We start from the raw sequence: 16,312 nt of genomic DNA, 5'->3' as shown, positions 1-16,312 counted from the left end.
AATCATTAGAGTAAAACCAACTCACCATGGCTTGCTTTGCCCTTCTTTGGCAAAAACGTAATTCTTCTAAAGAAAAAAGGACGAGATTCAAGGTTTTGTTCAGGTGAAAATAACTATGCAGTTATTATCTTCTAAAATATTCTTGGTGTATATGTCTTCCCAGAATACTCTGTATATTCCAAATGTCCCACAGTAAAGAAATGCTCTAGCAATCAATTCCAATAATAAGGAAAAATAGTGTAATTTTCAAAAAGAGCCTATTGCTTTGTGGAGTTATAAAGGCCCAGGTGCTGTAGATTACAGAGTAAGCTGTAGGGATTCAGTTTGGCTGTCTTGGACATCTTTAAAGTGGACAGAATTTTACAAGCCTGTTGAGGTAAACTTGCGGATAGAACTTTTAAAAATACATGGTCTCTAAATTAAATGCTTAAGGGAGTTAGAAAGAAATACAACTTTTGTGGACATAATTTCTATTTTAGAGTATAAAAATAACATAAATTAGACATTTTAAATAATAGACTTAAGAGAACGAGACCGTTTTTAGAGGAACAAAGCCTTCGTGAAACAGTGACCTCTCTACAGAGTCATGTGTGTCTGTGGCTCGACTGCTATTCATCCAGCTCTTATTTACCTTTCTGTGAAGTGAACAATAACTGAATTTCAGATTCTTCAAGATCATTAAATCCACAATAACAGTTGTTGTCAGAAGTAGAAGACTCCTATAGAGATGTAACAACCAAACAGGGAAACTCTTTTCAAAGCTGAAAACACAGGTGCTAGGCACAAATTACACAACGTATAAGCCTGGCAATTTTCACGTCACTTTGTTAACTCTGGCAGTCTGTAACTGCACAGTACCTTTTATGCCTCTGTTCAGCTGCAGAGCTTACACGGTTTCTCCAGCTCACCCGTATCTCTCTACTCCCAAAGAAAGGATGTCTAAACCATTAATTATCATACCCATGTTTCAAGTATACTGTTGCCCTTTGGCTGAGAGTTCCTTGATTTTCAGGCCTCCCAGCAGGTCATTTTCCATTGTTGGAATGGAATCAGTGCCAGAGAGCAACTGCCATGCAATTTATTTGCACCACATACATATTTTTATATAGATTATGTACACAAGTCTTGACATAAACAGCTCTGAAAACCTTAGCTTAGGCATGCTAAGAAGCTACAAGAAATATCTTTGTTGCTCTCCCTGCAGTTCTCCAAGGACCATCCCACCTGTTATGAAAGTAGGTGACATCCTCTTGAGTAACTGCACATATAGATAGCAATACTAAAATTCAACTTGTTCAAAATATTTTTCTGTTGACCTGCTACAAGCCAGCATGTTTAGAAAAAAATGCATAATTACTGATATTAGGAAATGTGGGCACTGGTTTGTGTGCTTTTTTGTTGTTGCTGTTTTTTCTTCTTTTTTTTTTAGAGGAGAGGATTGAAAGGGAAAATGAAATGTCTTATTCCTAGTTTTCAAAGAAATTCAAATATAAGACTAGAGTAGTGGCCCTTCTTCCCCTGAATAAAGATTATTTTAACCCTATTCCAACTCAGGCCCTTTATTCCAACACATTTCTGTGAAAGAACATGGTTATCCCACTGAAGAGGAAGAAGTGATTGAGCTGTTGACTTCTTTATTTATACAGAAGTTCTACAGTCCCTCCTAAGACCTAAAATTTTACTGGTGTCATAGTTCTCTTGTCTTTCTCCCTGTTGTCTTAACAAGAGACTCTTAGATTTTCAACAGAAATGAGTTGGATCTATTAATTCATGTTAGCCACATATGTTTGGATGTCGAGATAGAAAACTCGTGAATATTATCTTCTTGTTTGATGACAGCAGCCCAGGAGAAAAATATCATCATAAATTTAAAACATTAACATGTGGGTTAAAGCAGACAGTCTGGCCCTACCAAAAACATGCAAATTCTCCCCTAATACTATGAACATTCTATAGGTTGAATAAACATGATGGATATTAGTATTCAAAATAAAATTTAAAAAAAATCACAAAATAGACTCAATTAAAATGTATTACAATAATCATAAATGCTTTAAAATAAATATACATTATCTTTATCCCTTTCCACTCAATAACAGTAACTTGCACAAAGAATGTACTTTTGTTTTTATCTGTGCTGTACAATCCACCACTCTGTTCCATTTCAATCCAAATGACACACGACAATATTATATAAATGTAACACTTTGATTGACAATCTAGTATAACTGGCATTATAGAGATGGATGAGTGAGTGGACAGATGGATGGATGGGCAGGTTTTATGAGGCAATTCAGCCCTTGCAGAAAGGGAAACAAGGACTGGTGAGTGAAATACATAGTTTATTCAATTGCTCGCTTCAGGGACAAATTATATGCAGTCTACACAGTTTTCCCAGGGGCAAGAAGTGATGGCAGAAGATAAACTGGAAATTTAGGTTTATTCATTTCTGTGGAATGAATAAAAAATATTCCAAAACAAGCTTAATAAAATATAGTGTCTGTTTGAAATTTAATTAGAAATTTCTTCAAAGAGACTCTGAAGTAAAACTATTTTGATTCCTAAAAGGAAAAGAAATTGAAAATATTTTCTAAAAAACACTGTCCTGGTTCAAAAGACTAAAGTTTAAATCGCTTCCATGCAGGGTCTCAGTTTGAACTTAACACTGCCCTCTTGTGCTTTTGCCTTAAAATACATTTTCCTTTACATGAAGAGATACATGAAAACTAGAAGTCAGTAACAGACAGAAAGTGGGGTCCTACTTTTTCTTTTTTTTTTTGTTTCGTTTTGTATGCTTGGTTGGGTGGGTTTTTTTAAAGTTCAATGAAACACAATGTATTTGAACAAAAACATTTCAGTTATTTTAAGTCATCATCTCAATCTCCAGCGTGGCATTTCTATTTTAACATATATAAAACAATATTGGTTACTAGTTTTGTCTCAGGTAAATTTTTTTATTAATTCCTGAGCTAAGTTTCTGCAATTTTTCTAGTCTACTTACTCTTTGGACTAAGATTACTTAAAGTTTCCATATGTGTCAAGATTAGCATAACAAAACATAAACAATAAATATAATTTGGGAAATAAAACAGGACTAACGTTCAGGTACAGGTTAAAATTACAGGCCTGAAAGAAATCATGTATGTCATTATTTCTGTTTTTTGGGGGGCTTTTGTACTATTCTGCAGGTGGCATGTTAGCTACTCTGTCATACGATATATGCTGAGAATCTAAACTTCCAGAAGGATTGGGCCCGTTCAGTTTTTCACTTTCATCAATGCTATACACATCCTAAGTAACGCAATAAATAAGTGGACAGTTGTATAATGGTTGTAAGAGAGAGTAGTTTCCTGTGTGTTTGGCCTTAAAATCAGCAGTACTGGCAGAAACTCTCAGAGCATACTCTTTCCAGTAATATATCTGATAACTGAAATATAACTTTGCAAGGCATAAGCCATGTATGTTTGCACCTTCACCTTATTTTCTTCCAACTTATAAGAAAAAATGGTCTCAACTAATAAAAACTCCCCAGATTAAGAAAAAAAAAAAGTATTCAACAACAGTGTAAACTTCCTGTTAGTAAATATATATCCCCTATTTTCTTTCTCCCACTCTTCTCACTGATGTAAAATTTCATGTTATCAGCGACATAACAAAATAACATCCAATACATTCAAAATGATACACAGACCGCCTGTTTTCTTCTACAAAAGTACCCACTACTTAAAAAGGAGAGAGTTTCAGTTGGAAAAATTTGGAATTTGGAAAAATCTGCAATTCTCCTGCCTTCACATGAATGCAAAATGCACGGAAGCAGCATGTTAGGGGAGTGACTACAACACAGCCGGGTTCACAGAACACTTCAGTACCCCGTAAAAAGTCACTGACAGCATAAAATCAAGCCTGTCCAGTCATTTTCTGCCCACTACCCGCCCACCCCCAATAACAGAATTGATAAGAAGCACACAGCCACTGTAATTTGAAACACCCTATATCTGACATGCATAAGAATATATACGTACGCTATATATATATTAGACAGACAAGTAAGCATGTACATATGTGTGTTTACATAAAAGAAATGTTTGTCTTGCAGGTCAGTCTTTAAGGCTATTTGTAACCAAAGTAACCCCTGAATGAACTTGGGTGGCTGATATAGCAGAAAAAGCTGTGAATAGAAAGAAATTTATCACACAGCTCTTAAAGAGTACTGCATGGTTATAAGTAAAACATATGATACGTTGTTGTACTAGTACACGTAAACAAATGACACCTGTAAATTTCTGAAGCCAGTCAGAGGTCTGTAGTGTTGATACATTCAAAATATGCTATATGTGCCTGAGGCTGTTCATGTGATTATGTAGCATTTTATTAAATGAGTTCCTGGTAATAATATTAACTGTAGACTTACCCTGGCATTGGCCCATTTCCAGAAAGACTATAAACTTGACGAGGATTTAAAAGGTACTGAAATTTTCTATAAATTCTGAAGAGGTAAAAGAGACAAGGAGAAAATATTTACTTGAATGGGTTTTTTTTTGTTTTGTTTTGTTTGTTATTTTAACGCTATCAATGAAAGAATTCAAGAGTTTAACACATATTATCTCATTTATACGAAAAGTCAAATATTTGAACACAGCACTTACAATTCATACATACAGAGCATTGTGGGCCTAAAATTGAGACAGAAATGCTACAAGCTATCCATAATTCAAATGCTGCATATAAACAGAAAATAGAAGTGGGGCAAGGAGGAATAATGACACAACAAAAAAGGTAAAAAAATAATCTGGAAGAGCACATTGGTTCCTATTAAATTAACCCCATGGTAAAGCAAAGATTTATTCCTGAAATTTATTGCTAACACAAAATTACAAGTATAATTAATTGCAACAGCAAATCGGCTTTGCCACCCACTAAAAATGTCCCCACAGACTGAAAAACATTCTGGGAAAGCAAATCTGTTGTCAACTACATCTCCTTTGGATTATACTTGAATGGGAAGAAACCAGAAAAGATTCAAAACCATTGTTTTACTTAAATTACACATATTGTTAAATTGTCTGAATAACAGGACCCAATTTATTGATGCAGCATGAAAATGATTATACTATTTCATAAAGGACCTCATTCTCTGTCCCACCCCCAGCAAATATTTCTTCAAATGGCAGAATATTTCAAAAACTGCACCTTTACATATTTGAGGTTACTTGCCCTAAAAGTAAGACAAAGATTTTGCTTTTTCGTTACAAATATTAAAAATGTAATTTCCTACATTTACTACACTGAGGTACCTGCTTCATTTTTATATAGAAACAAGTCAGTACATGAAGATGTTGGAGCCCAGAATGAATAAATGTATACCTGAGATCTATGACAATAGTTTGAATTATAAACCTCTGTTTCTTGCTTTTAATTTTAATGTTTATTTCCTCAAGATAATCAGTATTTTAATGTTTTTAAGAAAGCACTTATTTTTTCCCATTGACATAAATCTCATAACTCTTCACTTCTTTTTACTGCCTTAAATAAAATAGAAGCACAATAATAGCTAAATTTTAAGATGTCCACATTTTCAAATTCAGGTAAATAAAAATGTCTAGACATGATTTATAAGCACACTGAGAGATTTTTTTTTTCCTTAATTGTAATGCATCATTTATCAGGCAAGGTGGAAGACAAGGGTGTAAGAATACTGAATACAAAAATAATAAAAAAAAAAAAATCACTAAAATTGCCAAATTTGAACATTTTCTTAACTTCTCAATTATTCAGTGCTAACAGGTTCCTCATAAAGCATTGTATTCAAACATACTCACACAATCTCTTCATTATGCCATTCCTGACAGTAAAAGTCATTGTGAATCAGACATTTGACAGTGGATTTACAACACATGATATTTCCATTTGATTTGCAGCATCTTACCAAGGTAAAAGGATCTTATTTTTGATTTTCTAGTTAGTAAAGTGTACGTTGCTTCACAGCAACATAAAGGATTTAACCTGGTCAAAGGTGCAGATAATTCAATTTGTGTAGCTGACCACAAGAAAGTCATATATTGTTACGAAGTCTCAAAGGTTTAAGAGTTATTTCCCTAAAAGTTTGGTGCTAGAAAACATCCTCGCCATTACCTACACTCATGATACTGTTGTCAGGTATAAGTGAAATGCTATAAAAGCCTTCTTAATTAAGAGGGAGCTAGGTATCTCTAGTTAAAACCCAGAAGTCCACCTGCAATAATGAAGAGAATACATTGAATACTACTTGATTCAGTGCATGCCATTCATAGGTACTAGTCGAACATCAATATCAGATAATCACACTGTAATGACTCACTGCAAATGACACATCATGATTTAAGTTATTATAACATATTTATGTATGCTAATCTGTGTAAACTTCATAATTTGATGGTTCATTTCCAGTCACACATTCTCCAAAGAAGAGGAAGATGCTATCTACAAATGCTTGCCTTCACGCTGAACTGTAACTAGACCTAACAGCACGACACATGCAAGAGGAGGAAATGGACAGTAGTATAGTATTCCAGTTTTATATCTACAGTACCAGCAGCTTACTAACACTGATGTGCCTCTGAATGTCTTGCTTCAGCATATAAGGAAGGAATGGGACATGGTTTCCTTGTGACTAGAAATTTGTGCAGACAAAGCCATGGGGCAGCACAGCTGGACAGGGTGCTGGGCCAACTTGTCTAGACCGTGGTTTCACCAAGAAGGGTTGGATCATATGGTCCTTGAGGTCCCTTCCAACCTGGTATTCTATGATTAATGCCCCAAAAAACAGTTTTTTATGATGGAGTGCAATTTTATGAACAAAGCCAGTTCATGAAACTACCACCTGTCAGCACCACCTCCACCTGGTTCCTACCCCATGACACATTTTTTCAACAAACATTTCTCCATGCTTCTGTACCTGTTTGCAGGGTTGTTCTGTGATCTGGAAAACTAAGAAGTTCCAATTTGAAATACAAATCCTCAGATAGTTGCTCTATTGTCATTTTTTTCCCTTCACTTAAATCATGCCTGTGATCTCATATGAATCTCAAAACTGCTGCACTAGCACGACTGAGGAGGCAGAAAAATCACAGCAGGAGTGTCCAAGAGGACTGGGATCACCTTTAAACAGCTCTGCTGCTGAAGAAAATACTCAAGTGCACCTTCAGCTGAATTAGACTGAGCTATCTTCTGAACTCATAAGAGCATTAGTTTAGAAAGAAAAAGACAGAAAAAATAGCAGTAAAGTTAACTACACTGGGGAAGAAGTTGGCCGTACCAGTGCCTTGTGCCAACTAGGGGATGCATCTTCAGGCATTTAGGAGGTGACTACTCAAGATGTGAACAGTATAGGCTTAATTTAACCCTAACGGCAGAGAAGAAAGAAGCCAAGGACTCCTTCCCAAAAGTGAAAGAATGTTAGTGAGCTTCTCTCCTAGACATAAAACATTAGAAAAAGATAATTTGAAATTGCTTCTACATTTTGTCTCAATGCTAAATGAAAGCTTAGAAAACCAGGTTAATAAAAGGGCAGGAGGGAAGAGATACTATGAACCAAAGTTATTTGAACTCAACAAAGGTCAAAGATATCATCAGCCTGTGCTGCACAGACACTGAACGTGGAGTCAGCAGGAAACGTCAGTGTACGGAAGCTGATCTCCAGTGCATCCAACCGCACATTTGTCAAGGAAACAATTGTTTAAACTCACCTGCTGGTCAGGCAAATAAATTGGAAAATGGGGAAGTAGAAAACAAAGTAATGAGTATGACAAAACAACGGCATGATTTAGAAGGACTCTCATGTGACTAGCATTACCCTTAACAATAACAGTCTTTAGAAGCATTACATTCTTGTTCTATATTCTTTCTGTTTAAAGAAATTATTTTGTTAATGATGTATTAAATATTCTATTCAGAGATTACTGAAAGCTGTTGTCTTGATTAGTGAAGACATTAAACGCCAACATACAGAACTGTGAGCTCTAGGATGAAATGGATGTACTGCCATTCTTTTTTCTGATGAAGTCAATGATACCTGTTCAATTCATGCATAATCACTGAAAACATGTTACAGTGTGATACAGCCTAAGGAATTCACCTGACTGGGTTTACTTAACTCCTATCTGATCTCATGCTTAATTAAAATCTATTTCTTGGTGGGTGAAAGGCTCATGAACTTCAATTCTAATTTGCTAATGTCTTCTTAATAAACATCAAATTATATTGTTCTATTTTATTTTAAGCCTATGTATTACCCATTGGACTAAATCATTTAAGTCCAAACAGCTGTAAATGTATTTGTGACGGGCAATAAGCATCAGTCTTGAGAAAAAAAAATGAGAAAAAAATATAACTGGGTTGTTTTCATACTTCATTTTGCAATTATATCTGAAAGTCATAGCACTGTTTTTTAAAAGAGATATCTATTCAAGAAGAACATATTTGTCACTATACATTTTATAAAATGCTAGAGCTTTCTAACAAAATTGAATTTCTAAAATGTATCAACAAGGATATAGTTGTAGAGAAAGTATTTTTGTGTTCTGAATACACTTTTTCTACATTATCCATTTGTTTCCCACCACTGCTCTGTTCCAACATTCAAAAACCAAAACTAAAGTACCTAACATTTTCTACCTTAAAGTGATGCTCGGTTCTTTTCCTTTGCATTTGAGAGATTTGAAAAAAAAATGCAAAATAAAAAAGGAAACAACAGAGTATCACTGGGGGAGTGCATTTATTCAACTGGTTGTCAGATGGATGCATACACTCCTCTCTCCAAGTCTGAGGGCAATGAAATGGGTTGGGTCACCATATGGCAAGGCATAAAATCTCATATGGGGAACTGTGGGAACACTGGAGTCTTGACAGTATCTGCAATAACCTTTCCGTGTTCAATGAAAGTCAATTTGAAATAATAACTTCACTCATTGTGATCTCTCAAATACAGAAAATCCTAAGTAAAGACTGAAGAACAGCTTTCAGTAGAAGAGAACCTAAATCTAAATGAGTCAAGATAATGAAATTCTCATCTACAAAAATTAGTAGGTTTTGGTTCTACCCCCCAACCCCCTTCCCTGCTGTGGAAATCTTACTTCTGTTATAGCCTGTTCTCTACTCCTAACCTTTCAATACCTGACCAGATTATAACATCATTATAATCAAAAAGCCCAAGCATAACTGTGCATTTTGCAAATCTATTTATATCTTCAAATGTCCTGTCATTTTACTTTTCACAACATATAACTGCCACAAAATTGGACGAAGGTGGGAAGTGGACAGAAACACGGGGTTCTTCTCTTTCTGGTTACTGACTGTAGAGCAGCCAGATTAAAACCAGGAAAAGTAAGAAAGTTGAATACTATTGCTTCTCGAAAATATTTTCATCCCTTAGATTTAATCTTCAAGCTAATATGCACTCTTAACACTCTCATTTTATAATTTTATTATGATACTGGTATTGACATGAAACAGTAACGTCTAAAAGGCAGAGGGCAAATCCCTTCTCAAACAGTCCATATGTGGACTTTTTTAAACCTTTTTGGATCTAGTTTTAGATCTAACCACGAGATATTATCTCCTGCTGGTGAATGACTTGAGATATGTCTACATGCAGTCAACCTTTTGACGTGCTCCTCCTAACACAGAAATATGGAGTGCAACCTTGAATCATTAGTATGCAATTTAACATTCTCCTTTAAGAGCTTCTCATACTTCACTATACTTAGTCGCTGGTGGCTGCCCCCATGCTATACACTTCAGTGTGCAATGAGATTTGTGGGTATTGGTGTTAGCGAATGACGTGTGTGTAAGGATTTCATTTTTTAAATCCAAATAATTCCTGCAATCTGTTTGGTCTCAGCAACAGTTGTGTTAACATACACTGGGAAGTGTCAGACTGCAATATGTGAATGGGAACAGGTGCCTGAGAAAGGGATCAGGTTTTAAACTTGCTTTTACCCTGGAGAATATCTAACATTATATGACATCCCTCATGCATTAAGCCCATTCAGATAGTAACACTTGAGACCAATTATCAGCCGTGAACTAAAAGCTGTGAAACAGCATCTCATTAAACTGTTTCTGCGTTATAACTAACTACATAAGTGCAGGTCTCTAACCTGCCTCTCGCCTACAGAATTCCAGACTGGATCCCTGATCCACTCACTTCATTCCAGCACTACAAAAAGCCAAGATGAGTGTCAGTGCATTGTGTTTCACATGCCCCAAGGCACAGACAACCAGGGCTACCTCACACTACTGTGTGTGAAACATGACTGCCCAGGACAGCTCACGTCATTTTGCTGTCATTGCAAAGGCACGTTCGTGAAACCGCTTAGAATGAACCTTTTTGATCATTAACTGCCTTTGACAAAAGTAGTATTGTTGGCATTGCCGACATCTACGTACTACCAGCCCAGGGATTACACTATCAGCTCTTAAATGATAACCCTGTTCTCCCAGAGGTCTTAAAATGCAGTTTTGGTTAAATGTTCTTCAGCTCTGAGAATTTCCCTAACACCTACTCTGCAGGATTTCTCCCTTTTGTCAAGTTTAAGGGACACTGTTTTAAAGAAGGGACCTAACCAAGGCAGTGAGGAGATAGGGAAAGCTGACCCACTTGCAGTTACTTGCTTGGTTCCAAGATTTAGAATCCCACTGGATCCCTCCTTCTGTGCTTTTGGGTACCCACAGGTGTCATCTTCAGCCTGATCTTGGTCAAAAAGACCGTAACTCTTTTCAAGACTTGAAGCATAAATTACAGCATTGACATTGTAAGCTAGGCTATAAAAAAATTGGGGATTTATGTGATGATCAAAAAGGGCCACATTTTTAGCACTTGTATTTCTGAAGTAGATACTGAAAAAATCTGCTCAGAGGTAACTGATTCAGCATTTCTGCCTGAGTTTGATGGACAGATCAGAAAGAGAATGCTCCTTACCTCTGTTTTATGCTGGCTCTGATAAACTGACATTTAAACATAAACTTAGGCACTTTGAATTTAAATCAGTATAATTAATGACGTATATAAAATTAAGTATGTCTTTAAAGTTTGTGTGATTGGACTTTAATACTTAACTGGATTGCTAGAATGCTTCCTATCTACAGAAATCAAAAGGTTTCTTCACTGTAGGAAATCTTACAGAGCGATTGGAGAGTCTAACTTCCTAAATCTTTGAAAGGCAAGTCATACATTAGAAAATGGAATACTGTTCCCCATTAAAATTGGCCTCTCTGTATATTATTACAGAGAGTAAAAGAAAACTGTTGTAACTTCAAAGTTTCAATGCAAAATACAGCAATTCACACCTTCATGCAAATCACAAACCCAAACACTGAATATATCTACTTTTTCTGATGTGATATGAAACTGTCATACAGAACTCATTCTGGTTTTTAACCACAGATTTTTTAACTATATGCTAGTGTTTACTGCTTCTAAAGGGGGCAATGGGATGTTCAAATGTGAGGCATAACAGTATAAAACATTAGGTTTCTTTTCAAATAAAAACTTTCAATGTTCATTTTTAAACGTATCATGGAGATCAGAGTAGAGAAAGAGAGGAAAAAACAGAGAAAATAAACCTTACCTTTCTCCTTGTTTCCCACCACTTTTAGGATTGACAAAAACTAAAAGTGGATGAGTGCCTGGAACTGGAGTGATCTAAAAGAAGGGAATAACACAGCCACTCATTAATGCTGTGTGTTGCATTCATTTTTTCCTATAGTAGACAGAAAACAAAAAGCTTAATGCAAACTCTATGTTATGCTATGTAATCCAACTGGAAGCAATACCATAATTTGCAATAATCCTCACTTCATTAATTTGCCACAAATTGCAAGGTGACTTTTTTTTTATGCTAGCTGTCTTACAGCTGCGATGCCATTTTAACCTATAATTCCATTGAAATATTTATATATATATATATATAGGATACATTCATCAATAGAGAAGAAAATTTTAAATGGTAGAAATGCACAACTAATTCTGATGGTAATTTCTCATGGAAAAATCTATGAAGAAACTGTATTTTTGTAGTGAGAAATAACACTACACTAGAAGGGTCAAATATAGATACATGAAATTTTTAATTTGCCAGTTTTTTAATGACAGAAACCTGGAACATTTGATATGATATGAAATCACACACCTCTTACAATGCAACAAACATAACAATAATCAGTCCCTTTAAACACCTTAGAAAGCTGGAAAACTGTAAAAAGCAGAGGAGAAAATGTGGAAGAAGGACAAGCCTGAGGAAAAGAATGTAGAGCAGGATATACTGAAGGGAACAACGAATTCTACTATATATTTTAATTCTTTTGTGCATGGAAAGTTTTACATGTTCACATTAGTGTTCAGCTTTACAAACTAACACCTTTCAAAGTAGTAGAGTTTGCACTTTCAGATACTTTAAGATGCGAGTGCTCACTGCCTTTGCTCTAAAGATTTCAACATAAAAAAAAAATTACATCGGATTATTTTTCTCTAATGTCTGGTTTTAAACCATAAAGTTAGACTATTCATATTTCAAATTATCACTTTTAGGCACATATAATATCAATTCTAGAATGTTTAAAAGCATACGAAGAGTTCAAAGTCTAGACCTCCAAAGTCATGCACTAACAACTTCAGAGATGAAGCTTAGACTGTCTCCATTTCAAAATGATACATTGAAAGTTCTTGCTCTGAATCCTTATTCATAATACCCGAAATAACAAAATCTTTTCAGCTGCAGATTTCATAAAATTTAATTTAAGGCAGAACCCAAGAAACATGATAGCTAAAGAGTCTTACAGGTATCCTACAGACATAGGCATACAACCCTATAAGAATCTAAAAGCACTTTTCTTCTGGTAGAAAGTGTTAAGCACTAGTGTGTCAGCTCCAGCCCTAACTTCACAAACAGATCCAAATCCATTCCAATATATACAACAAATTATGAAAAACTCCAGCAAACTTTATTGAATTAAGCCTAGGATAAAACCAACCCAGCATCACATGCTGACACAGTACGTTGTTACAGTAAAATGCTGTACGTTGAAACATATATCAAATTGCAGGATATAGCGAAGTTTGTCATATATTTAATTTTTATCTACTGTTTTAATCAATTTTAGTTATTTAGCCAATTCCCATGATGTTTGTTCCTGTGAACTAAGTGTAAACCAATGGTACTCATTGTGACAGAGATGGACTACCTACTGAAATCCCTTAGCACGCAGGTTAATTAATGAGACTCATCTTAAGGTTATACATGATCTATTACTTCCTCTAATTAGAAATAATAATCCTGATCATTAAGCTGGTTAGCTAGAAAGAAGTAAGATGAATGTGCTTAACTATGATTAATAGTCTTTAAGTCGTGCAGATCTCCACTGCCACTAAGTTATCTGCTCACGGCTGTCTGATGGAAGGAATGTTTGGTCTTGATGCTTTTCTCAATAAAAGCTATTTGATGAACTTATTTCTATTTTAAATCTTTAATTTCAAAACTTAAACATATTATGACAAGCAGAAGGTTTAGGACCATCAAAAAAATCTAATAATCAGTTTGCATTCCAAAATAACTTTCAATTAATTTCTTACAACTTTTCCAAATTACTTTTCTGGATAACGTATGATTTCCATATAACAAATGATGCAAATAAAGATTTTGACTAAATTGGTTAATATTTTCAAGCCTTAATCTAGCATGATTTAAAGGCAATCTCTACTTGTTTATTGGATAAGTGACTTAAAATAAAATTTGAAAAAAAAAAAGTGGTGGACCAATTATATGTACCTTCTCCCACATTGAAAATATGGTTCTAAAAGGAGTAGTATAAAGATTTGCTGGGTATCTTTGATATGTTACCTTGGAAACTTATAAACAAATGCAATTAATGTAACAATCATTTTTTTAAATTAAAAAGGTTCAAAAAGAAGTCACAAAAATCCTTTTCTTGTTCACTAAAGTTCATGTCAAAATGAGACCATGCCAGCAAAATTAGAGTATAAAAATCAGAGTAGCATGCTTTGACCACATATGGGAGAATTAGAGTAGTATATTTTGATCTGCTAATTTTTTTTTGCTCCAGACCATCTTTAGGCTAAATACCAATATTTATGGAATCTTACATCTTCGTGGAAATAGTTCCAAACTTATACCATATGTGATTGGAAAAAAAAATATCTATATCACTGATGCTAAACTTTCACGATGGTATCCTTCGAGATCCACTCAGCTTTCACGATGATCAGGTTATTATTATTGATACTGACCAAAAATTTAATAGTTGGTGCTAAGATAGATTCCTGTTACTCTAAACCAATTTATGCACCAGAGAAAAACAAACACCATAGTATAACATCCCTATTACTGAAACCATCTTGCTTCTCTCAACTTTTCATTTTGATGTGCCAAATACTCTACTTGGAAACACCTGAACAAATAACATCCATGAAGCTTACGCCATCCAGCTATTAATTAACAGGTCCAAATGAGAATAGTGAACTTTTATCAAGACATAGACTCAGATTTATGACATAAATTCACACAATGCTGCATAACAGATACTGCAACAATTGAATTCAGCTTCAAGCCACAATATAAGTGTTTTAGAGCTAGTCTTCCCTCCCCTTTAATGTCTTAGGAAATCCTACCAAACACATGAGAAGCAGATTTGCACCACAGGATTCCTGTACAGATGGAAAAATTTACTTTTTGTGTTTTTAAATATGTAAAAGTGAAACGTAGACAAGTGAATGTATAGAAAATATTTCACTGTAAAGATTACACGTTCTATCATTGCCTTCATATCTACAAGTATCTCCTTAAAATTAAAATAACAATAATCACACCTGAAGACCTTGTCCATCTACGGTGACAGAATTTGCTCTTTGCATTTTGTTTCGTTCTCCCAGTTTGTTCATTTGCTGGGGACAAGTCTTTTCTTTTTTCACTGTTGCCTGTCTTTCCTTAAAAAAAAGAAGAGAAAAGGAGAAAATGGAACATTTTAACACAAGACATAATGCTATACAATTGTAACTGAGACTGTGCCTCCACAAAGATTTTTTTTTTTACTACAGAGATATGTCAGATTCTGCTTTAATGGAAATGAGATCTCAGTCAAACTATTACACCATGTCTGGCTACTTCATATAACATCTATCTGTGTGCCTGGACATTCCATAGTGACGAGGCAATAGATGGATGAAAAGTGTGCAGTCACAACACAAATTAATGCAATGATGCGAAAAGATAATCTGACATTGCCAGGATAGCATTTTGAAACTTGAAAGCCAATCATACAAAATACTTGATAATTTAATAAGCACATTGATAAGAGATCAGTAATTTATCAAAATTTCATCCTAACTCCTAGCAAAGGTCGGATGCTTCAAGAGGCCTGTATCACTCTGGCAAAATATACCTGTTCTAAATGTATCATAAGCAATTGGCTGAGTGGCTTTTCCTAAAGTATGTACTTTATATCAGAAAGAGAATCCACATCAGATTCTAAGCTGCTGGCAACTTTTGATGCTGACATGCAGCACAATCAGATGATTATTTCAAAGAGGAAAGCTCAACAGTATGTTACTGCAATCAGATTTTCAACTGTTGTCAGGTCATTTCAGAGAACTCTGAAGGGGAAGAAAAGTCCTTGCTCTTTATATCTCATTTATCCTATTTATACGCTTCACCCAGCATGTCCTTATATGTTGTCCAAAAATGCACCATAAATTCAGGCAGCAGATGTTTATCAAATAGAATCAGTGTCTCCAATCCTGACTGCACCCCAGCCACTTTCCTCACTTCACAAGTGCAAGAAGACTTTCAGCTGGCCAGAGGAACTGGCTGGCATGAAGCTGCTGCACTAGAAAGGAGCGTGAAGGACACTGATGCACCCCCCCGCTGCAACTGCGCTCACAAAGAAATTCATTAAATGCTATGATTTATTTTCCATACCAGGCCAAACCCATCTCTGTGGTACCTCTGATAAAGCCTGGAGCAGTTTAAACTGGTAAGAAACACTGACACATTCTCTGGCAGGAAAGGACTAACTCCCAGTTTAATACAGTGCTTTCCTAGTATTACTGTAACACAGATGTGGACTATCACTGTTTTTACACCATCTTTGGTTTCCTTAAATTTGCAAACTGACACAGCTTCAGTCTTGTCCCAGTGCAAATCATGGTCCAGGTCATTCCAGGCTCCTTTGAGTAGCCAAGTGCTTTCGGGAACTCTGGCAGTCTGGTGACATTTCCTATAAAAGATCTGACGAACCTATGCCATATAAAAAAAAAAAACCA

General features: G+C 35.3%; 1 protein-coding gene across 3 annotated transcripts in view; it reads right to left on the bottom strand.

Annotated features, from left to right (window-relative positions):
- Positions 1-16,312, bottom strand: part of DGKB (diacylglycerol kinase beta) — a gene marked incomplete at its 5' end in the record, with an annotated part of 319,453 nt that overhangs the window by 208,669 nt on the left and 94,472 nt on the right. For all 3 annotated transcript variants that reach the window (XM_082045820.1, XM_082045821.1, XM_082045822.1), the window contains 3 exons: positions 4,412-4,486; positions 11,607-11,680; positions 14,861-14,977. In XM_082045820.1, coding sequence (XP_081901946.1) covers positions 4,412-4,486; positions 11,607-11,680; positions 14,861-14,977 — 266 coding nt within the window. The remainder of the gene's footprint in view (positions 1-4,411; positions 4,487-11,606; positions 11,681-14,860; positions 14,978-16,312) is intronic.

The sequence above is a fragment of the Streptopelia decaocto genome (assembly GCF_964273445.1).
Source record: "Streptopelia decaocto genome assembly, chromosome: 2".
Classification (NCBI taxonomy): Eukaryota; Metazoa; Chordata; class Aves; order Columbiformes; family Columbidae; genus Streptopelia; species Streptopelia decaocto.
The sequence above is the reverse complement of the archived record's forward strand: the minus strand, read 5'-3'. Positions and strand labels throughout refer to the sequence as shown.